This window comes from Xyrauchen texanus, chromosome 36 (genome assembly GCF_025860055.1).
Source record: "Xyrauchen texanus isolate HMW12.3.18 chromosome 36, RBS_HiC_50CHRs, whole genome shotgun sequence".
Lineage (NCBI taxonomy): Eukaryota > Metazoa > Chordata > Actinopteri > Cypriniformes > Catostomidae > Xyrauchen > Xyrauchen texanus.
In genome coordinates, this window is record NC_068311.1 from 20,829,815 (window position 1) to 20,855,193 (window position 25,379).

Sequence of the window (25,379 nt, forward strand, 5' to 3'; positions counted from 1 at the left end):
TCTAATTTAGAGCATTATTTTATATTTTAAATCAAAAGAAAACTGAACGTTCCATTTAATTGAATGCTATTTTGTACATTTTCCATAAAGTTTAACGGGTTTAATTCCCTATCTAGAACAGTTATTTTTTTAAGGCTATTATTTAATATTTAAACACAATGTTCTAAATTAGAAGCTCTTCTAAAAGGAGTGTCTTCATTAAAGGAATATTCCGGGTTCAGTACAAATTAAGCTTAATCGACAGCATTTGAGGCATAATGATAATTACCTAAAAAAATATATTTTGACTTGCCCCTCCTTTTCTTTAAAAAAAGCAAATATTTGGGCACTTTCAATAGAAGTCAATGGGGCCAATCCGTACACGTTACTCACTGTTTTAAAAGTATCCACAAGATGTAAACAACGCATGTTTATATTTTAATGTGATCAAATCACTTCTATTTTAGTAAGTTTCTACTTTAAAAAAAAAAAAGAAAAGAAAAGAAGAGACAAGTCGAAATTAAATTTTGTGGTAATTATCATTATGCCACACATGCTGTCGATTGAGCTTCACTTGTATTGAACCCGGAATACTCCTTTAAATTAGAAGCATGTTTTCTCTAAAAAAAATGAACATAAAACGTATAAATTATTGTGAATTGGGACTGTTTTATGTGAACTGGTACCTTTCTTGCTTTTTATTTTTACAAATTAATTATTAGGAAACCAGTGATTATTCAGATTTACAATTAAAATATAAATACAGTATTTATAAGCAGAAAATTGGGAACATAATACTGGTAACACTTTACAATAATGTTCTATTCATTTATCGTGAACTAGGTGTGCAACAAAGGTGTCAAAAAAGTATAGCCACTGGTGCTCATTGGAAAATGGGGTAGCAAAAAGTTCTTGAAAAAAAGAGAAAAATCCAAGGCACTCACGTGTGAATGAAATTATTATTCTAAATTATTATATATTATATTTAAATGTATTTTATATATATTTTTATAACATGTATTCATCTTTGTTAATGCTATTTAATAAAAATAAAATTGTTCATCGTTCGTTCATGTTACTTCATAGTGTTTTAACTAATGTTTAATGATTATAGGTTAAAATTAAAATGAACAAAGATGACTAAATGCTGCAAAAGTATTGTGTTAGTTCATGTTAACACATGTTGTAAACTAATGTTAACAAATGGAACATAAAGTGTTACCAAAATACTTTTAATCAGTAGGCTAAATTATATGTGGAAAAATGGGTAAATATATTTTTTATTGCCCCATTATTCCCCTCAAAAATCAAGTGCATGTATAATTGTTAAGGTGTAGGTAGGTAAGAGTTGCACTGCCTGATCCTGAATCAGCAGCAGCGGGCAGTGTCCTATATTCATCCAGCTCTCATGGAACAGCTTTGGCCCGCCATTTCACTGAATGCCTTCGCTGCTTTCCAATCCTGCGTGTTTACTGAAAGAACACAGGCGGCGGTTAAACAGCAGGATCAGTGTCGAGACGGGGATGAGAGATGAGTCAGCCAACGAACCTTTAAAACGCGCGTTTAAAAGTGTAACAATGTAACGATTCCGCGGGAGATATTCAGTAACATAATTGCTGGATTCCTCATCGTCTCGCGCAGTGGATAACTGTATTTCAGAAGGCTTCCCATCTTTGTCTCCCCGTGTTCTCGTATCGTACGCTAGGAGGTCGACCAGGAGCTGTGAACACGGGTGGAAATTGAACATCACGATTTGAAATACACACACTTATATATTATTTCTTCCTTGATCGCTGGAAAGCAGGTTGAAATGTCTGGGCAGAGCATTACGGACAGGATAACTGCTGCTCAGCACAGCGTTACTGGATCAGCCGTATCCAAAACAGTGTGCAAGGCAACAACGCACGAAGTTATGGGCCCTAAAAAGAAACATTTGGATTGTAAGTATCACTCGCTGTCTTGTTCATATTAGGCGACAGTGCGTCTTTTTACAGCTGTTGGTTTGATTGTTATGGGGTTTTAGGCTATTGTATGGGCAGGCCCTGGTTGTGCTAAGCTAACGTGCTCAGACAGACTCCTCTTGTTATATTGCAAACACAGACACATCTTATATTAGAACATTTTATTATTATAGTTATTACATTAAACGCTGTTGAAGCAGAACAGCGCGTGTGCATAATAACTATTTGTACATACGAAACATTGTTCATATGTTTGTATTCAAGTTTGATTCAATAAATCAGATAATTTCATGCTTTTAATAATACATTTTTGCACTACAATATATTATGGGTTCATGCAGACCTCCTCATCATTGTCATTTTTTTGTTGGTGTTTTATTAGGCTATAGTTCTTTTAAAATATATTGCTTATTGGGTTGTTATACACCAGTAATAATGTTTTTCTTATGCCATTGTACCGGTTAATGTTAGTGAGGTGTTTCATGTGTTTTTAATTTGTTAGACGTCTTGTCTGCATTGCACAATGTCCATTTGTCTACATCACAGTACAAACTTATCGGTGACGTCAGTGAACGGTTTGCACTTTCTTAAAGCAGTGCTGGTGGAGTGCCAGTCTAGAAAGTCTGGACTCTCTGCTTGAGAATACTATTTACATCTGTCTCAGCCAGGGCTGACAACTTTTAATTACAGATGTGTCTATAATTTTTTAACTTGTGGTCTATTTGAATGCAGGTAAATTGGGCATTTTAAAGGCTTACATTGTAGAGTGCTTCACAAATTGTTGTTTTGTCCCCTACCAACCAAAGATGGGCTGCTTTAATTATAGTAGATAGGCTGTAGAACATATTATATGATATTACAGTTGACATTGTTTGTGATCAGGGCTTTGTTTCACAGGAGTAGAGGTAACATATTTGGAGGAATCAATGTTGGCAGTATTCTGGTGGCAGCTGGTTTACCCCAAACCATCCAGCCAACCACATTCAAAAACTAGCTCTTTAGCTGAACTTGATTCAATCATAGCAGTCATTCCACTTGTTTGAAAAGAGTTTTCTTAACTTAAAATTATCTAATGTCAACACAAAAACGTTGTGTAGAAAGAACCTTGTTGTATTGGGTAAACCCAACACAATTAGATGTGTCAGTGTAACTTAAATAAATCTCTTTTACTTCTTTGTGTTAACTAGTGTAAGTTAGAATGCTACATACATGCTGGTTGGAAAGCACTACAGAGTGTTGTTTAGTAATTATACTATTGTGAACACAGTAATTGCTCAATAAAGCGAGTAATCAATTTTATGTGGGACCTCTGCCTGTCCTCATCGTTAGCTCAAGCTCCAATCTTCACCATAATGGTAACCCCCCAAAACCCCAGCATAAGAGAAACTCTTCTAAATATCAACATAACAAAACATTAAACACTAACAAGTATCCCCATTCATAGTCATCTTGCACAAAAACACATAAAATAACACTTAATTTTAGGGCCGGGTAAAAATATAAATTTTCCGATGCATAAAAATCTTTGTTTGAACTTTTTGATATTGATTCCTAAATCCCAAGTTCGATCTTTCACTCTATGTGGCAACCTTCTATAATCCAATTAAATCACTCATATGTTAAACCAAATCTCACACTAGCCTACTAAACATGTCTATGATTAGCCATTTGGCAGGTAAATTTCAGATTTTACTTACCAGTGATTGAGCAGTATAGTGGAGAAGTTTCTAGTACAGAGGTACTTTCACTTCTTATTGAGAGTAAAAGTTTGGTTTAACTTGTTCTGTGTGTCCAAAGAAGAGATCCGTGGATCCATATGTCATTGAATGATGTCTCTTTTAATACCCTTTCTGTTCTTTACTGTAAAACAAAAAAGAAATATTTCATTCGAATTAGTGGTCGACCGATATGGTTTTTTTTTTATGGCCGATGACGATATCCAGGAAGCAGGGTGGCCGGTAGGCCGATACAATGCTCATACATCTCACAATTATTGTAAATTATATAACAAACAAAAACAAAAAAAAAAAAAAAATAGCACTGTATTTATTAGGTATTTATTTATATACTTATTTAGCACTATATTGAAACAATTTCACACAAAGCAAAAAAGTAATATTGTATTTTATATGGTAGATAGCAGTTTCTTCAAATTTATTTGCACATGAATAAATCGTTAATATATAAGAAATTAGTAAATAACAGTACACACAGTAGTCCAGCAAACATGGATGGCTTGTCCACGTTAGCAATCGCATTTACTCAAGAAATATCTAATCAAACCAATTGTACATACAGTGTATAGTGAATAAAACATTTACTCATAGCTCATATGAAGAGCTTTTACCTTGGGCTGCATCCAAAAATGTAGACAGCTGATTTGCTACCTTGCTGCCTAATCAGTTAAAGTATTAACTGACATCTGTTTTGAATGAATGGAACTCTTAAGGAAACAGATCTCCGAACAGTTTGAAAAGCATATTTTCATCATACCTCCGTATACAGCCTACAGAGGCAGCATTTTTCTGGTTTCAGATGCAGCCATAAATTTGCACTCATGAACTTTCCTGAAGTTTTTGATTCTGGCTGATAGAATCCGCGCTTCAGAGGAAGATATTAGATGAGCACTCGATGGGAAAAAAACGCTGGATTTTCGTGAAGTTCGTGAATTACATCTTTTTAAATGAGATATCTGCATATTTGCAGACATTATATAATAGAAGTTTTATTGATATTTGCCTTTTATTATTAGAAAAGTTAAAGGAAACTGCTGAGGAGAGGCTGTTAGAATTCATGCTTTAGAGGTAAATAATTGAGTGCTCCACAGGATGCTAAATCCGCTCAATTTGTGTGAGGTTGGTTTATTACATGTTTAAATGAGATATGTGCATAATTGCAGATGGTATTAGTTTTATTGATATTTGCCTTTTTATCATTAGACAAGACATTTAAAAGTTACAGGGAACTGTTGAGGAGAGAGAGGGAAAATGAAACAGATGAGCACTTTAACATTATGCATCTGCCGCAGCTCTGATATACGGACTGTTTAAATGACACTGTGTTGCACACCGTTCTATTATTGTAGTAACATGATGGCATGTAACAACAAAACTAACCATGACTGGTTGTGTCAGACGCTTCACATGCAAGCAGGCAATTTTCGCCGGCCTCAAGAAAAAAATCATCCATGCGGGAAAATGTATTGTCCGATGCAGATTATTAAAAAAGTCAGAATATCCGATTTATCTGCCTCTGTGATATATCGGTCGACCACTAATTCTAATTCACACATGGATGTGATAAAGATACCAATATGGGCTATCTGGCTGATGCTGCTAGTCTTAAAGAGACAGTACTGATTAAGAATGTGTTCTACCTATCAATGTAAATACTTGTAAATATTACAAATTAAGCAAGTAAACAATACAAATGTAACAAATATATATATTTATTTGTAACATAATATATGCAATTTAACCTTAATTGATGGAATAGACAGAATTTGAAAAATGTTCAAAAGCTAAAATGTGACCAATTTGATGAAAAACTAATGATAAAATATAATTTGTAAAATTTTTATTTTCAAATTGTATCTTGAATGTAGGGGTGTGTGATATGACCAAAACCTTATATCACGATATGAGTAATTTTATATCACGATAAAACTACAGTGAAGTCAGAAGTTTACATACACTTAGATTACATTCCACGGATTGGAACATTTCATGTTAGGAAACTATAGTTTTGGCAAGTCATTTAGGACCTCTACTTTGTGAATGACACAAGTAATATTTCCTGCAATTGTTTACATAAAGATTGTTTCACTTTTAATTGACCATATCACAATTCCAGGGGGTCAGAAGTTTACATTCACTAAGTTAACTGTGCCTTTAAGCAGCTTGGAAAATTCCAGAAAATTATGTCAAGCCTTTAGACAATTAGCTTCTGATTACTGAATTGGAGGTGTACACTCACCTAAAGGATTATTAGGAACACCATACTAATACTGTGTTTGACCCCCTTTCGCCTTCAGAACTGCCTTAATTCTACGTGGCATTGATTCAACAAGGTGCTGAAAGCATTCTTTAGAAATGTTGGCCCATATTGATAGGATAGCATCTTGCAGTTGATGGAGATTTGTGGAATGCTCATCCAGGGCACGAAGCTCCCGTTCCACCACATCCCAAAGATGCTCTATTGGGTTGAGATCTGGTGACTGTGGGGGCCATTTTAGTACTGTGAACTCATTGTCATGTTCAAGAAACCAATTTGAAATGATTCGAGCTTTGTGACATGGTGCATTATCCTGCTGGAAGTAGCCATCAGAGGATGGGTACATGGTGGCCATAAAGGGATGGACATGGTCAGAAACAATGCTCAGGTAGGCCGTGGCATTTAAACGATGCCCAATTGGCACTAAGGGGCCTAAAGTGTGCCAAGAAAACATCCCCCACACCATTACACCACCACCACCAGCCTGCACAGTGGTAACAAGGCATGATGGATCCATGTTCTCATTCTGTTTACGCCAAATTCTGACTCTCAACAGAAATCGAGACTCATCAGACCAGGCAACATTTTTCCAGTCTTCAACTGTCCAATTTTGGTGAGCTCTTGCAAATTGTAGCCTCTTTTTCCTATTTGTAGTGGAGATGAATGGTACCCGGTGGGGTCTTCTGCTGTTGTAGCCCATCCGCCTCAAGGATGTGCGTGTTGTGGCTTCACAAATGCTTTGCTGCATACCTCGGTTGTAACGAGTGGTTATTTCAGGCAAAGTTGCTCTTCTATCAGCTTGAATCAGTCAGCCCATTCTCCTCTGACCTCTAGCATCAACAAGGCATTTTCGCCCACAGGACTGCCTCATACTGGATGTTTTTCCCTTTTCACACCATTCTTTGTAAACCCTAGAAATGGTTGTGCGTGAAAATCAGGAGCAGAGCAGATTGTGAAATACTCAGACTGGCCCGTCTGGCACCAACAACCATGCCACGCTCAAAATAGCTTAAATCACCTTTCTTTCCCATTCTGACATTCAGTTTGGAGTTCAGGAGATTGTCTTGACCAGGACCACACCCCTAAATGCATTGAAGCAACTGCCATGTGATTGGTTGATTAGATAATTGCATTAATGAGAAATTGAACAGGTGTTCCTAATAATCCTTTAGGTGAGTGTACCTGTGGATGTATTTTAAGGCCTACCTTCAAACTCAGTGCCTCTTTGCTTGACATCATGGGAAGATCAAAAGAAATCATATATACTGGCTGTAGAAAAATATCTGCCGTCCCACTTAATCAGACTATATTTGATAACCATGCTCATGTGGCCAAATTAACAGAAGTGTTTAGCCCTCCCTTGTGTTACTTCCCAAATGTATGTAAACGGGTGCCTTTATTTGTTTCTTTTATAATTTAACTAATAATAATTTTACTTTATTTATTATTACTATTATTATTATTATTAGATTTTGTTAATTTTTAGGAAGCCTGTCATTGATTGAAATCTCAGAAGTTTGTCTGCAGCACCCACCCAGTTTATTTGGATATATTTGATGATTAGGTCTTCTATGAATCTGCATGTTTCTTCCAAAAAAATAGATATGTAAATAGTATGTAATGGATTATACATTTAATTATCAATAATCTCCATCACCAGCATATTGAGTTAGTTGTGTGCAGTGCAATTCCTGTGCTCTGTTACATAATCCAGAATAAAGCACACACTTTATATCTAGAAAATATTATTTATTACTTCATGTGGGCTGTATGACTATTTTTCCCTGTCTTGCTATAAATAAATACGAATTATTTTATTTATCACATTTTAAGCTTATACCAGTGCAATTTTTTTCCTTGATTCAATTCGTCCCTTTTCCCCCAGTTATTGGTGTCAATAGTTAATGGAAACTTTTGTTTTATTGTAGATCTAATACACTGTACCAATGAGATGAATGTGAACATTCCTCAGCTGGCAGACTCTTTGTTCGAGAGGACCACAAACACCAGTTGGGTTGTCGTCTTTAAGTCCCTTATCACAACACACCACCTCATGGTATATGGGAATGAGGTGCGTGACTGTGGGAGGCCTGTCCACCTTTTAAACATGTTCTTTGCATGCAATAATAATCATTTAGGACAATGATCTGGAAAATATAGTAATAATATATACATATATATATTTATTTATTTTTTTGTTTTTTTTGTTGGCTACAGCGATTTATTCAGTACTTGGCCTCCAGGAACACATTATTCAACCTCAGTAATTTCTTGGACAAAAGTGGCCTACAAGGTAGAGTATTCTACTGTCTATCTTCATTTGCAGACATTGGGTCCTCTATTGGTACACATCTTTACTGACATAAACTAAAAAAGTTATTCTTCTACCTAGGTTACGATATGTCAACATTCATTCGGAGGTATAGTCGATATCTGAATGAAAAAGCAGTTTCATATCGACAGGTGGCATTTGACTTCACAAAAGTAAAGCGTGGGTAAGACATTTACGCAAATCTTGTACATTTTATAGAATGTCATTTCAAACCCATAAATAAAAGACGCCATGAAGGTAGTTTACTTATAAAAAACACTTTCTGTGGTGTGCTGAATATTGCCTTAAGAGCATTATGTAATGGTGAAAATGGTGATTCATTTAACCACCAACTATTCACTCGATACATTTTTTTTTTAAGCTATAGCTGTATTTTTTGTCATAGATCTTCTAATGGGGGATTTGTGCTGGTCACGTTATACTTGAAGTCATTTTACTGGTTCATGCACTAAACCTCCATGCACTAATCACCCCTAATGTTATTTGACCTATATTTTAAAATCTTGTCCTTAAGGGTGGACGGTGTGATGAGAACCATGAACACAGAGAAGCTTCTTAAAACCATTCCCATTATACAGAACCAGATGGATGCGCTTCTTGACTTCAATGTAAGTTGGAGCTGATGGCTGATCTACATACATGTTTGTCTTACCATGCATTCAGACCAGAGGAGGCGAGAGCTTAAAAATTCACTCTGGCTGCCCTGCCTACAACACCATCGAAGATTCGTGGACACGCTGATATAGTTGAAATAGGTGCCAATGTTCGTTGGGAATGCTTGGTTTTGTGAACTATATTTAAATGGCCGCAAAACATCCAGACATGTCGACTGGTATATTTTTGCCGACCTATCACAAGTAGCGTATATCCTCATGAAATCATTAATTATGGTTGTTTGTTACCAAAATAAACAAAATAAAATACATTTGTAGTAATAACTGTGGTCCTGGTTGTTTAGTGCAGTGGGTCAAATCAGTGTTTTGAGCAAATGAAAATTAGCATACAATATATTATATATAATATTATATAAACCATAATATAAACTTCAACAACTCACGTGGCACACCAACAATTTTAGACACCTTTGTCCACACATCATTTTTTAACATTTTAATTTATATCCCTGTATGTAAACAGGGACAGATCGTATATTACGGGAAACCTCTCCATAGTAATAATTCGTTTCTCCTCCATTTTGTCTTCGGAACTAATGTTTGGTGGGAACCAAAGTTTACACTGTTGTGTTCTCTAGACTTCGCTAGAGCGGAGCACTTCTATATTCCAATAGGTTGCCGCCGAACCGTGTCAAAGCTCATTACCATAATGTTGCCCGCACTTTAACTTTCCTCCGACGCCATGGAAGCACCGCTTCTCGCCGCCGAGAGATGCTGGCTGCCATAGAAAATGAATGACTTCCGGTCGATTTGACGCTCTCGACGCCTCTAGTCTGAACGCACCATGTGAATGCTCATTGCTTAAAGATGCACTGTCTAAGATATATACAATTAATATATACTCTGTTTCAGCAAAGTACTTGGGCAATATTTTCTGTGTATTCATGAATATTTGTTAAAGTAAATAAGGATTTGTGTCTTTCCAGGTCAATGCCAATGAGCTCACCAATGGGGTTATCAATGCAGCCTTCATGCTTCTCTTCAAAGACTCAATCCGACTTTTTGCAGCTTACAATGAGGGGATAATTAATTTACTGGGTAGGTCTTGCAGGGTGCTTTTTTCTGAATTCTGGATTATTTTAAAGGGGTCATGACATACTCCCAACCCTGCTTCTGAATATATTAAACCGTTCCCTTACTGTATGCACAGCAGCATCATAAACTATCAAACAGTCATGACAGTTGAAATATTTATTTAAACTGTTTACTTAAAGTTTTGCGATCGGGTCCAAGTGTTTTGAACTGCCCCATCCTTCAGTAACAGTTACTTTGCAAAGCTTGAATCATTTTGACTGGTTCACAAGTAATCCACGCTGATATGAGCAGAAGAAAATGCACATACATGCTAGAAACACATTAAATCGGTCAAAGACGTCCAGTCCAGCTAGGGCATATTTTCATACACCAACAATTACAAATTGCACATATGGGTGCAAGAAAGTTTCCAGGACGCGTTTGTTCTCAAAACAGCAAGAGGCAGTGCAGCTGATGATGGTGTCTCCTTTCAGAGCTGTAACTTGACACTGCGTCTTTTAAAAGCAGTGCGAGATACATGACAATGGTCAAAGACATCTGTCTAGTGTATGTTTATATACAAGAATAATTCAAAATAGTCTAGATGGGTCCCCTTTGGTGTTCTGGAATTGTTAGGCCACACTAGGCCTGTTTGTCCTGCTCTCTCTCTTTCTCTCTTTCTCTCTTTCTCTCTCTCTCAATGGAGTAGGCGGGGCCAAGGATGCTATGACATAAAGTAGACGCTGATGTTTTACACTGTAGAGGCAGTCAGGAATGTAGGGAAGTTGAGGAAGTAGAGAACAAGGCATTTTTGCAGCTTGGTTTCAATAAGTGCTTTTATTGTATTGGGGATTAAGTTTTATAAATAAATACACTTTTTTAATAACTGATTTTTAAACTCTGGAAATGTAAACCCGTGGAATACATTTTAATACTCAATGCAGAAATCTCAACATGATACGATTGTTAATGGGTACATTTTTTTCTTCCTCTCACAGAAAAGTACTTTGACATGAAAAAAGTTCAGTGCAAAGAGGGGCTGGATATCTACAAGAAATTTCTTACACGAATGACACGGATTTCAGAGTTCCTGAAAGTGGCAGAGGTTAGATTCTCATGTTTTGCTCTGGTTTAGCAAAGGACTTCATTACAGTAAAAGAGAATTGTGTAACATTGTTCTTCTCATCTTATAGCAGGTGGGAATAGACCGTGGGGACATACCTGACTTGTCCCAGGTAAAACCGCACTTATCCTGACTTAAATCCTTCTCTCTTTCAGGATTATTAACTATCCGTATTTAATTTTTTATTTTTTTAAATCTGTTCTGCTTTCTCTCTCACTTTACCTTGCACAAATGCATTTCCGAGTGCCAGATGCATGAAATTAATTAGGATGCACTAAGTTTTCTATGTTAACTTTTCCCCTTTCTACAGCAAATAAAGGTGTTATGGGCTCAGTAAAGTTTTGAGAATAGAGATGTAATGATGTTGTAGATTGTGACTTCCACAGTTATTACATGTGCATTGACTCACATTAGTCAAAACATGTAGGACCGAGTCAAAATGGCCAGTTTTAAAGGGAAAGTTCACCCAAATATTTTAAGTCATTTACTCACCTTGATGTCGTTCCAAACCCATATAATATAATTTTTTTTCTGTGGAATACAAGTGGATTTTCTGTACAATGTAAGTGGACTGTTAGTCCATAACATTCTGTCTCATATGGGTTTGGAACTACTGTACATGAGGGCGAGTAAATGAGGAATTTCATATTTGGGTGAACTATCCCTTTAAACGTGATAGACTATAAGATCAGAATAAATACCATCATAGGCATAATTAAGAGAAGATTGCCACTTTGAAATACATGCACTGTATGTCTGACCAAGACCACCTTTATATTCTGTATTTCCCTTTATATTTCCACCTTCTGTCCTTCTTCAGTTTACAGTTTGTGTAAGTATTTCTTTTCTCACTCTTTTCTGCACTCCTTTGCGCTGATTATTATTTATTGTCCTTTCAATAGTGTGTTGATACAAGCAGTGCACTATTCCTAATTAAATGTTTTGCATTGCATCAGGCCCCCAGCAGTCTTTTGGATGCCCTCGAGCAACACTTGGCATCATTAGAAGGAAAGAAGGTGAAGGACTCCACCGCTGCCAGCAGGTGGGCCATTCAAATGTGACAGGTGTACAGAATACAAATGAGTTGTAAAAGATGGATTCTGTTGACAGCACTTGTTAACCATATATACTGCAATAGCTGTGTATAGTGTAGGTGTAATTTCTCATCAGAAGCTCAATTTCTTTCTGTTTCTTTGACTTTTGTAGGGCAAGCACACTCTCCAATGCGGTTTCATCTCTGGCCAACACTGGCATGTCTTTCACCAAAGTGGATGAAAGAGAAAAGCAGGCAGCTCTGGAGGAGGAGCAGGCACGATTGAAAGCTCTAAAGGTACATAACAGGAGCACTGTACTGAAATATGTTTCCACATTTTCTGTTGACAACTTGTGTTGTGTTTTAAAGCATCACATTTATAAAATGTAAAACTGTCGTTGGTCGTTGCACATGTCAGTCCATGTACATTTCATTCTATGCTGTCTATCAGTGTTTTTGAATTATAAAATAATTTCTACCTATTTCTAATCTTCTGTTTTACTTTTTGTTTAGCCCACTTACATCAGTGCAAGCATACAGCTCTGCCTTGTTTAAGGGATAGTTCGTCCAAAAATGAAAATTCTCCCATCATTTACTCACCCTCATGCCATCCCAGATGTGTATGACTTTCTTTCTTCTGCTGAACACAAATTATGATTTTTTAGAAGAATATCTCAGCTCTGTTGGTTCATACAATGCAAGTGAATGGTGGCCAGAACTTTGAAGGTCCAAAAAGCAAATAAAGGCAGCATAAAAGTAATCCATAAGACTCCAGTGGTTAAATCCAAATCCATGCAGAAGCACTGTGATAGGTGTGGGTGAGAAAGAGATCAATATTTAAGTCATTTGTTACTATAAATGTATCACTTTCACATTCTTCTACTTTAGTTTTTGGCATGTATCACCACCTACTGGGCAGGGAGGACAATTATAGTAAAACAGTATTTAAATATTGATCTGTTTCTCACCCACACCTATCGTATTGCTTCTGAATATATGAATTTAACCACTGGAGTCATATGGATTACTTTTATGCTGCCTTTATGTGCTTTTTGAACATTAAAAGTCCTGGCCACCATTCACTTGCGTTGTATATGGACCTCCAGAGCTGTTGAAATATCTTTGTTTGTGTTCAGCAGAAGAAAGAAAGTCATACACAACTCTGATGGCATGAGGGTGAGTAAACGATGAGAGAAATTTAATTTTTGGGTGAACTAGCCCTTTAACATACGTAACATGCGATTTCAACTGGATGTTGTGTGCTTTATACTAACAGGAACAGAGGCTGAAGGAGCTTTCCAAAAGGCCTTCATTTGCTACTACTGACACTTCTCCAGTCTCCACCACAGCAGCATACATCAACACAGCTCCTGCCATAGACCTGTTCTCCACGCCCAGCTGCTCCAATGGGTTAGCCTGAATATTAACTCACAGAATGTGCAGTAGCCAGGGCTGGGCAAAATCTGAATTTAAGCCGAATTTAAGAATTGGCTCTCATTCAGTTCATGAGTTGGAATTTAAATTGAATTGGCCATGTGTTGAATTATTATTTGAATTTATGTGACATGTAGAGAAATGTTCTTATAGATAATACAAATTTCAATAGGTGTCATTTCAAACATTGTCTGTTTCACATCTGTTTTTCTCTGGAAATAGAAAATACATGTTTATGGGTAATTCATTCTGAAAATTAAATATATTGTTAAAAGCTACACATGTACAGCAGTTATATGAATTTGTTTGAATTCCATTACATTTTCAGTGTACTTCCTTTTTTAGTTTTACATCCTGTTTGCTACCTCAACTCAAATTCAGTTCTGAATGGAGCAAAACCCTGGTAGTAGCCTTTACACATGTAAAGTATACAAATGTAAACACTATATTAACATACACCAAGTAGGGGTTTCACGACTACGGATTTTTAATAGTCGAGCCCATTAGTCGAGTTGAACTCAACCAGGTGTAATGTCATTCCACTCCCAAACCACCGCAGGGGACACCTGAGGGGAAAATAATGAGCGATGGTCTAAACGTTGTTTTGAATGTGAACAGATCGGATTGTACCATAAAGTTATATCCTGGTATGCAACTTGCCACAACAGCTAGGCATAAGTTGAGCAGTAACGTAACTAAAAGACTTAGCCTGGACTAGCTGTAGTTCCCTGCGCTCTTGTTCAGATGGTTTCGGGTGACCACAGGATTTAGATGATAATAGCGATTCATTCCACCATGTACACTGCAAAAAATGATTTTCTAGACAAGTATTTTTGTCTTGTATTCCTGTCAAATTATCTAAACTTTCTTAAAACACGATTTATTTACTTGTCAAGCAAAATGGGATAAGATATTAAGTCTTGTTTTAAGATAAATCTGACTAAATTTAGTCAGATTTATCTTAAAACAAGACTTAATATCTTATCCCATTTTGCTTGACAAGTAAATAAATCGTGTTTTAAGAAAGTTTAGATAATTTGACAGGAATACAAGACAAAAATACTTGTCAAGAAAATCATTTTTTGCAGTGTAGTGGATTCCAACTTGAAGCGCTTGTTACGAACACCAGTTTGGCAGGGCTCATTATCCTGCTGAAAGAGGCCACTGCCATCAGGGAATGCTGTTGCCATAAAGGGGTGTATGTGGTCTGCAACAGTCTTTAGGTAGGTGGTATGTGTCTAAGTAACATCCACATGAATGGCAGAACATTGCCCAGAGCATCACACTGCCTCCGCCGGCCTGCCTTCTTCCCATAGTGGATCCTGCTGCCATCTCTTCCCCAGGTAAATGACGCAATACACACCCGGCCATCAACATGATCTAAAAGAAAACGTGATTCATCAGACCAGGCCACATTCTTCCATTTCTCCATGGTCCAGTTCTGGTGATAACGTGCCCATTGTAGCCACTTTCTGTGGTGGACAGGGGTCAGTTTGGGCACTCTGACCAGTCTGCGGCTACGCAACCCCATACACAGCAAGCTGCGATGCACTCTGTGTTCTAAGACCTTTCTGTCATGGCCAGCATTACGTTTTTCAGCAGTTTGTGCTACAATTGCTGATCTGTGGGATTGGACCAAACAAGCTTGCCTTCGCTCCACATGCACATCATTGAGCATTGGGCGCCCATCACCCTGTCGCCGGTTCACCGGTTGTCCCTCCTTGGACCATTTTTGGTAGGTACTAACCACTACATACTGGGAACACCCCACAAGACCTGTTGTTTTGGACATGCTTGACCCAGTCATCTAGCCATCACAAATGGGCCCATGTCAAAATTGCTCAGATCCTTACGCTTGCCCATTTTTCCTGCTTCCAAGACATGATATTCAAGAACTGTCTGTTCACTTGCTGCCTAATATATCCCACCCCTTGACAGGTACCATTGAAATGATATAATCATTGTTATTCACTTCACCTGTTAGTGGTTTTAATGTTGTGGCTGATCGGTGCATGTCTATATGTTCAACAACACTTCCAGTTTCGGCCACTGGGGCAGTAATCCGATTTTGAGTAAGCTTAGACCGATTTTAACTGCAGAATTTTCAACCGACTCTCACCGAATTCAAAGTGTGATTAGTTTGGAAATATACCAAACATGTTTTTTCCTCTGTAACTGTGAGATAATGAGACTTACAAATTTGTTAAACTGCTTTGTGGTCAGGTGATATATTTGTAATCCTTTATTTGACCCTCAGTGCCCTGAAGATGGAGAGTGACCTCTTTGACCTGCCGACTAACTTTCAGTCAAGCATCCAGCCGGGACCCTCGGTGGCCACAGCATGGGGAGGTAAGATCTTTCACATCTAAAATATGTCCTTTGTATGTGACATCTCATAGATTCAGCATGCTGTAGCTTTCTCTGTGTTAATTTGAGCCTTGTTCTAATGTCCTCCTGTTCGACTCTTTCTCGCTCTTTCTTCTTTTGCCTGCTCAGATCCTTTCTCTTCTTCTGAAGCTGTCGACGACTCTGTTCCAAACCTAAACCCTTTCCTATCCAAACTTGTTGTTGATGGTGCTCAACTACCTGTAATGTCATCCGATGGTGTTAGTTTCTCCTCTAGGACGTCAGGTCATGAGATTTTTGGTGGTAAACACACTTTAGTTTCTTCTCCCCACCCATCCAAAGTGTTTAATAGTTTGAATTTTTGGTCGATTAAAGTCCCCCGTTGTTTCGCATGCTCAGAATCCTGTTGTGTCAAATCTAAGTCTGTTTATCCACAGGCATGAGTTTAAGTTGACCTTTGAGTAAAAATGCAGTCATTTATTTGATACCAAATTAGTGGCAGTGCTGAAATAAAATCTTTGAATGTTGCTAAATATAAAGCTTTGTATTAGCTTTGTTCACATGGGGCTGTTTTATTAATTACAGATGGTACAGAGGGTTAGTTAATTGTGACATAATTTTTCATTTTTGGGTGAGCTATTTCGTTAAGTATAGTAATTCTATTTATTCCAAAGATACATGACGTACAAATGGAAGTAATCTAGTAATTATAAAAAAAGGTGTTTTTTTTGGTTGTTCACAGGCGATGGAAAGATCATGGAAATGAATTGGTCAGAAAGTGTGGGAACCCGGTTTAAATGTTCAGAATGAGTTTATGTAAAAAAAAATCATTCTGGCATAATACAGTATTTAACTGCCATTTTCACCTTAGTCTAGTTGTTAATGCACCGATATGGTTACTAGTTTAACTAAAAAGATATTAGTTAATGATGTTTGTTTTTCCTTTTCACCATAGATCAGTACAATCCCTTTATTGATTCAAGTTCATCTGTATCAACCAATTACAAACACACTGTGCGGATAGAGCACTTAATCTCAGGTACCACGATGGCAAACCATTCAACCTATGTTTCCCCTCTCTCAGGAAACATAGGAGCACTGAAGCAGTGCACAGGGAAAGCACATGACTAACCTGTGAATGCTGTTTGCCTTCTGCACATGGATGTTGTTTAGTCTTAATATTGCTGTCTAATTTCGCTCTTTACTAATCTGTGTAATCATGTCTGTTTAACATTGGAATGCTTGCCGTGTTGTTTCTCCTTCTCCCTGCCTGCCTGTAAGACTCTTTTGGTCAAGCGTCTATGGTCCAGCATCTCCCAAACCCCTCTCCCTTCCAGTCTGAGCCCTCCACTGTAGCAGGCCTATTCAGAGGTACGGAGCCTGTGGCTGGAGGTTGCCTTGTGTGGCTTTATCCCTCTTTGTGATCAGTGTTTCCCTAGGTTGTGACTCTGAACCCCCTCTATAAATCTGTATGATCGAACATCTGTCATGGTTGCAATTCAGATCAGGGCCTTGTTTCCCAATAACGATTGATCTTAGCGGTTAAGAGCGTTTTCCACAATACATTTTACAAACATACTGTACATTATTTTTATGTACGTTTCCCAAAGTTGCACATCAATATTTAAGTCCTTATTTACTATATATTCGTCTCCCTGCCCACTCAAGTACTTCTTGGCTTTGGAAAAGGGCCACAAAATTAATATAAATCGTAAGATGGATTTTATGATCTATTTAGCCTTACAATGCTTTTGGGATATGAGTCCCAGATCCTTAAAGGGAGAGTGCACCCAAAAATGTACATTCTGCTATTATTTACTCACCTTGTGTTGTTCAAAACCTGTATGTTTTCTATCTTCCATGGAACACAAAAGGAAATGTCAGACAAAATGTTAATCCTAATTTATACATTGGAAGAAACCAAACTTTTTTGCCTGAACAAAATACGTTACCCAAGGCGAACAACACCTGCGTTAGCACTACTTAAATTAGTTTGTTGAGGAAAATAAATTAATAAAAAACATCATGTCCAAACCACACCCATGATTAATTTGAACCAATCATCAATGCTTTTCGATTAGTAGAGTTTTCTTTGGTTAAGAATTTCAAGGATGTGCATGAACAGGAGAAATATCATCAAATGAACACCTTAGCATTTTGTCATACTTTTTAGGTGAACTAAAAGAAGACTGTTCGCCAAACTCACTCTATTGGTTGAGCCAGAAGTTGACATTGTTTTTGTAACTGCACTAAACTAGGATAGTAGAAACTATTTTACCAATGACAGAATTAGTCACTTCACCTTTAATATGGTTCATGTGGGTTTGCATTTGGTGTGCTCATTTGCTCAAATGAATGGCTTGAGTTAGTTCAGCATGCCTTGTGCTTGTCTACATTTTAGCCGCCACTAATTTTAACATGTGACCATGCACACTGGCCCATTATAGGCTGGTCTGTTACTTAGTAAGTGTTGAAATTGTCCATTATTCTGAATCATGTATCCTGTCCCAGCTGAAGTGTTGGACACTATTAGAAGGTTTAAATAGCTTTTTTTGTTTTGTGCCTTTTGAAGGGTATGGAGCTCCACAGATGCCTCCTCCACAGAGCTCAGGGGAGCTGCATGTTGACTTTGAGTCTGTATTTGGTACTAAAGCTGCCTCCTGTAATAGCCTGGATACAGATGGTATGGAGCATTTCAGTCAATATCAAACAAAACATGAACTTTATTGAAATATTGAAGTACATATAATCTTTAAATGGCAAAATTGTACATATATTTTAATTATATTCTTTGTGTTATCTGTGGTTTATAAGACAGAGTATTTGTAAAACACATTGCATCAGAATTGTTTATGAAATGTGCTATATAAATAAACTTGCCTCCTCTTGTCTCACTTGTGAACATCACAGCAGGGATTTTGAAACCCACTGTGACAGGTGTTAATCAGTCCTCCAACCAGCACCCAGAGAAACTGGTATCAGACGACCTGGATTCTTCTTTGGCCAACCTTGTAGGAAGTAAGTGTTAATTATTTAGAGAAGTACAGTTGCAATCAAAATGATATATATTTGTAAGGATTTTCAAAGGTAAGCTTTTCTGATGACCCAGAATTTTTTTACTTTACATCTACATCAGTTGAGTGACACATTCAAAGTCATAGTGTGAATATATTACCAAATATTTCTAAATAGCAGGATTTTTTTTTTTAATACAGCCATGTCATAATTATTCAACCCCTATTGCATGAAGCTATTTCCTAAATACGTAAGGCTACACAAGTAATTGTTTTAAAACAAAATTAAGTCATCAATCTGCAATGGCACTTAATTATGTTTTTTTAATTAAGTTTAGCGTTGTAAGCAAAAATATATTTTTATGAAAAATGCAATTAAAAATAATCTGTCTCAAAAGCTAATAGAGGAGATTATTTCATTACACAAGAATTGTCATGGTTAAAAGTACATTTCCAAGGCACTTCAATTTCCAATAGATAAAGTTGGCAGCACATTCATACATATTTTAAATATGGTACAACAGTAACCTTCTTGGGGTGTGGAAGAAAGTAAAACTTCACCAAAGGAAATGTTGACTCCAGTTGACTGACTATTCAAGAAGTAATTAGGAAAGACACGTGGAGTCCTGGAAGAAGGTTTTATAGACATATGACACTAAACTGAAAATGAGTTTTAGACTCATGGGTCAGCAGTATGTCTAGAGTAAGATGACAAGGTGATGACAAGAATGGTGGGTCAGTCCTGTTATGGGGGTGTTTTGCGGCTGCAGGAAACTGCTATCCTGACTATGTGAATGACACCATGGATTATTTCAGGTATCAGGTATTTTTAGTTTGCATAAAAAATGTGATGCCTTCAGTGTGTAAATTGAAGCTCGGTGATCACTGGACTTTCCAGCAAGACAATAACACCAAGGATACATCCAATCCCAATCTTTGTTGGGATTTCAAGAAAAGAAACCAAAGAATGTCAATGAGCTGGAAGATTTTGCTGAGAAATGTGTAAAAATTCAAATAGAGAGGTGTCCGAAGCCTGAGAACACTTACCTGAAACATTTATTTGCTGTTATTAAGGATAAAGTATGCTCCGCAAATGATTGACTTTGGGTGTTGAATGTTTTTGACATGACATTTGTGGAGAGAATTAGTTATTTTTTATTTAAATATTTGGGTAAACTGAACTCTTTGTTCTCAAAATCAATCAAATGTGTATTAAAAACTTACTTTGTTTACTGAGGTTTTAGTTGATGTGTTTTAATGTATTACTGGTCACGGGGCTTGAATAAGTTTGATTGCAACTGTACAAAATGTTGTATTCAGAGGAAACTACTTAAGGGGGTAGTTCACCCAAAAACAAAAAGTCTCACATCATTTACTCACCTTCATGCCATCCCAGATGTGTATGACTTTCTATCTTCAACTGAACATAAACAATAAGAATATCTCAGCTCTGTAGGTCCTTTCAATGAAAGTGAATGGTGTTTAGAAATTTGAAGCTCCAAAAAGCACATAAAGGCAGCATGTATGTAATCCACATGACTCCAGTGGTTTAATATACGTCTTCTGAAGCGATGCAATCCCTTTGGGTGAGAAACAGATCAATATTTTTTACTATAAATCTCCACTTTCACTTTCAGAATGTGAAAGTGGAGATTTATAGGAAAAAAGGACTTAAATATACATCTGTTTCTCACCCACACCTATCATATCGCTTCTGAAGACATGGATTTAACCACTGGAGATGTATGGATTACTTCTATGCTGACTCAATTTGTTTTTTGGAGCTTGAAAGGTCTGGTCACCATTCACTTGCATTGAAAGGACCTTCAGAGCTGAGATATTCTTCTTAAAATCTTTGTTTATGTTCAGCAGAAGAAAGAAAGTCATACACATCTGGGATGGCATGAGGGTGAGTAAAATATTAGAGAATTTTCATTTTTGGGTGAACTATCCCTTTAAATTAAGGTGTAATATATTGCTATTCTGGTAAAATTATATTACTCACATATTTCATTGTAAAATACATATTATCTTGTTTACAGATCTGGGTATTGGAAATGGTACCACTAAAAAGTAAGAATGTTGCCTTTTCTCTGTTATCTATACTCAGTATATCCTTTTTGACAGAGCACACTTTTCATAGTCTGGTATGGTGTTTTGTTCTATCATCTGGTTTACAGTGATATCCATTGGAACCAACCAGGAGAGAGAAAAATGACTGGTGGAATGAACTGGCAACCCAAGACTGCCCCATCTACTACATGGAACCCTGTCTCCATGGTAAAAATTTACTTTTATACAGTGACAAAACATTGAATTACCAATTATAATGTATAAGAACTTGGTGTTCACATTATTTATCTTTTGTTTTATAGCCACCATCTATCATGGCTTTCCCTGCTACAACACCTACAGGAATGATGGGTTATGGCATGGTTAGTACTTGCAGTGATATAAGAATGGCTTCATTTCAAGAATTATATGACTCCTTATGACTCCAAATTCGGATCTGTTTAGCCTCCACAGTTGCCCTCCATGACCATGGTGACCCAGCCCACAATGATGTACACACAGCCAGTTATGAGGCCATCAAACCCCTTTGGATCAGTGTCCAGTGCACAGGTATAATCCAATGAGGGTGTCATTTTTACGGTCTCCCCAACCAGTAATGTACTTTGTACATTAATTGTTGTAACAGTAATGTTGTAACGTCTTGTGATGAATGTAGTTTCTATTAACACTCTTCCGTAATCATGGTCCATTGCGTTCTAATGGGCCATGTGACAGAGGACTCCCTCCCATACTGCAGATCATTCCTCTTCTCCATGTGTGCTTTCCCCTGTCACTCCAAGCTATTTCCTTTCTCTCTGTCTTGTTCTCTCTGCATTAGCCCTCCGCTGCCTCTAGCCCCTCCAGTCAGAGTCCTCTCAGAGCCCCAGGACAAGACCCCTTTGCACAACTCTCCCTCAAGGATTTCTTGTAGAGCTTCATCTTTTGTCTAGGTACCGCATGCCCTTGTGCTTGTGGATGGGCTTGCATGCGCTTGCATGACACGTGTACTTACAGTATCATCCTTTGGTTCTTGCAAAACATAGACCATAAATGCAGTTGGTATGTTCTGCTAATTTTAGTGCATTTAGTGAATAGTTAGTTAAAGATGTAATAGTTAGTGTTCTTATTGATTGGTTGGTGCTTCAGGCTTTACCTGAAAATGATTTAAATGCCAAAAATGGGAAAGCATGGGGAAACCAAAATCAATTAAAGGGAAAATGTATGGGGGCCCATATGTGAAATACAACATTCAATTTACGGAGTGATTGATAACTGTATTTTTAATTTACCTATTGCTTTTTCTATTATCTATTGACCTTTTATCGATTTCCTGCTTTGACAGGAGGGTCGGGTCCTAATCTGATACCATCACTCATTGCCCAGATGTTACAGAAGCTGTGATTCACCAGTGCTCCTTAATCGCACTGTTTCATGTGCAATTGGGGGGGGGTGATGGGGTTCAGAGTGTTGAGGTAGAGGAACAGCGAGAAAGAGAAGCAGAGGGATCAGATCTTCTTCAAGTATCCCTGGCTGCAGCTTGCAGAATGGGGCGGGGTAACACATGGGCGGAGCTACTCGTGTTGCTCCACCCATAACTTGCTCCCATTGGCTCAGTGATCTTTTATTGGTGTACATGAGTTCATTTTAAATAATAACTATAAATATTAAAGCTCACAATTTCTTTTGCTTTAAGCCATGAGTGAAGCAGGTCTGCAATTCGGGCACCAGTAACCATCTAAAGGATTTTGTGCTGCGTGTTACAGCATCTGCAGGAGATGGAGAGCATAGAATCGTGACTTTCCAGTTGGTTGGCTGCTTCTCTTAGAAGTCAAGACAAACCACATCTTCGACGGCTTAAAACTTAACGTGAAAACTGCATGAAACGAGCACTGATGATGACAGCACATTTAGGCCCCGCCCCTCCCATATCAGCAGGAAATAAAAAAAAGTGCAAAAGATAATAGAAAAGAGCAATAGGCAAATAAAAAATACAATTATCAATCAATCTGTAGTCAAATATTATTAATAAAAAAAGCGAGCGGAGTGCTAATTCACTTTGTAGTACGAGGCACATACAGACTACATATTTATTTATTTACATAGCAGCCTTTTACGGTTTAATAATCACTTTAAAATGTAGTGACCAGCTTTTCTGGAGTGGGAAGCTATTATCATAACGTCAGAAATGTCAGCTCGATGGTCATAACAACACAGAAACACTAAAATAAAAGCTTAAGTTAAAGGAGAAAAATGATATTAGAAATAGATCACTACTGTATAGTTACTGTATGCATATTCACTGTAATAAAAAATAATAAATAGTCATAATCAATAGTAATTTTAGACTTTATTAGACAAAAACAAAACACCTCAAATGTTGTATTTTGGATTGTGCTGTGATGTTCTGTATAAAGTCACATAATTTGATTGAAATCATGTTGAATATTTATTTTTATACTTTATTTTGATTAAAGTTTTAATGAATTCATTTATTTAAACATCTTTTTGATGATATAATTTTAATAAACTGTTTATATGGAATTCAGAAAAAATTTGAAAGTTATCGGCAAGTACAAAAAAAAAAGTACTCATCGTTATTCATATGAATTCTCAAACAATTTGTATCAGGACATCCCTAGTAAAATGGGTTGAAATGTTGTTTCAAGTCGACATTATTGTTTATTGCACTAAAGGGAAGTTTTATGTTTAATTGTACTTTTAATTGCTATATTCTTTTTCCAGATGCAGTTTATGTAACACAAAATGAAGTTGCTCAATGATGTCAAACCATTAAGCTCTGTCCTCTGTGCTGGGATGCTCTACAGAGGACCAATCCCACAACATACTCAATGTCAAAGATGTAAACCAAGTGTTTTGAAAGACTGGGAGCATACTGCAATCATTTCATAATTTGTTTAAGATGTCAAGGGATGCTGCTGTTCAACCCACAAAGGGATTCCTCATACATTTTATAATTTGTTAAGATAGGTAAGAACATTGAGAGACTTTGATATTTTGTGTTTTGAAAAGCTATAGTTTGATTTTCCTGCTAGCGTTTTTGTTTTCTCTTCAACCGGCATTTAACGAGAGGTAATGCGGCAAAAGTTTATTTAAATCAGACTCAGCATCTGAAATAGTATGTTATAAAATATTAACAGTGACTTTATTTTACATTTTATCTTTTAGTTATGACTTTAATTTTATTCACCAGTAGGCAATTCTTGCGTGTTGTTTGTATTTATTTATGATTAATGCCTAAAAAAATGAAACAGGAGAGTTTATAAAGTACATTGGGGGGAAACTATACATAATTCAACATTATTCATGGGTGTTGGATTGTATAATGAAGGTTAGACTTTTAAAATAGATATGTGAAAAATACACCTGTAAGCTAAATGATAGAGCACTAACTATTCTCTTAAATTTTATGTCTAGAACAACTTCCCGTAGATGAAATGTTTGCAGCCCAAGGCTATTGGGAGGGTGAGCATTAGTGAATGGTTTGTTATTCTATTTAGTCCATACTGTGCTTAGGGGTTTTGCAATAAGATATTTGTTGGTGTTAAAAAGCACTTCCACTGTGACTGTGAAGTGCTACACTTGGGAAGGGATTTGTTCTGCATTATGCATGGCATGCCATCATTTTCACACAGACCGTTAGATATGGCTGCCCCTGATCTGATGTTAAGAGTTGCCCTCATGTTTCTCTCTAAAGCCCAGGAATGCTGGCCAGGAGCTGGCTGCTCCTCTAGATATTGGTTACGGACAGGGTTATTGATATCACTGTAAATTTGAAGTGTAAAATATAAGACGCATTGACTGGGTGAAAGTTTGAGCACTGTTGATCGGTGCTTTTATGTATATATACATATTTCATGTAGGCAGTTTGTCCAGGGGTTGGCTAAGAATGGTTTGAAATATGAAAGCAGTTCAATCACATTTGAATTTACCGAAGTTTTAACTGAATAATTTCTGTGTTATGGATCATTTTTTGTTTATGTATTTAAAAGATGTACGATGAAATTAGTGAACTCTTTCTAATAAAGTGCAGCTTCCACAAATATTGTTTGTCTGACTTTGTAGTCCTACTCAAAGGAACAGTTCACCAAAAATGAAAATTCTCTCATCATTTACTCACCTCTTGCCATCCCAGACTTTCTTTCTTCTCCTGAAGACAAAGATTTTAGAAGAATATTTCAACTTTGTTGGTCCTCACAATGCAAGTGAATGGTGCCCAGAACTTTGAAGGTCCAAAAAGCACATAAAGGCAGCATAAATGTAATCCATAAGACTCCAGTGTTTAAATTCATGCCTTCAAAATTTATGATTGGTGTGGGGGGAGAAACAGATCAATATTTAAATCCTTTTTTTACTATACATTTCTCCTCTCTGCCCAGTGGGTGGCGATATGAGAAAAGAAGAAA

At 36.9% G+C, this 25,379-nt stretch overlaps 1 protein-coding gene across 6 annotated transcripts; it reads left to right on the forward strand.

The window, feature by feature from the left end:
- Positions 1–1,363: 1,363 nt before the first annotated feature.
- On the forward strand, positions 1,364–25,007 carry picalmb (phosphatidylinositol binding clathrin assembly protein b). Of its 6 annotated transcripts, XM_052107314.1 has the most exons (23): positions 1,364–1,919; positions 7,862–8,004; positions 8,151–8,226; positions 8,326–8,428; positions 8,780–8,873; positions 9,866–9,977; positions 10,952–11,058; positions 11,147–11,188; positions 12,033–12,118; positions 12,283–12,406; positions 13,386–13,519; positions 15,801–15,892; positions 16,040–16,192; positions 16,845–16,928; positions 17,171–17,260; positions 18,462–18,572; positions 18,800–18,907; positions 20,946–20,976; positions 21,084–21,183; positions 21,279–21,338; positions 21,421–21,525; positions 21,794–21,905; positions 23,698–25,007. In XM_052107314.1, the coding sequence occupies exons 1-22, from the start codon at positions 1,790–1,792 to the stop codon at positions 21,884–21,886; spliced, it is 2,178 nt and encodes a 725-aa protein (XP_051963274.1). In that variant the 5' UTR covers positions 1,364–1,789; the 3' UTR covers positions 21,887–21,905; positions 23,698–25,007. The 6 variants fall into 6 exon arrangements, with proteins under 6 accessions (XP_051963274.1, XP_051963275.1, XP_051963277.1 ...); XM_052107315.1 differs by lacking the exon at positions 21,794–21,905; XM_052107317.1 differs by lacking the exon at positions 17,171–17,260.
- Positions 25,008–25,379: the final 372 nt, after the last annotated feature.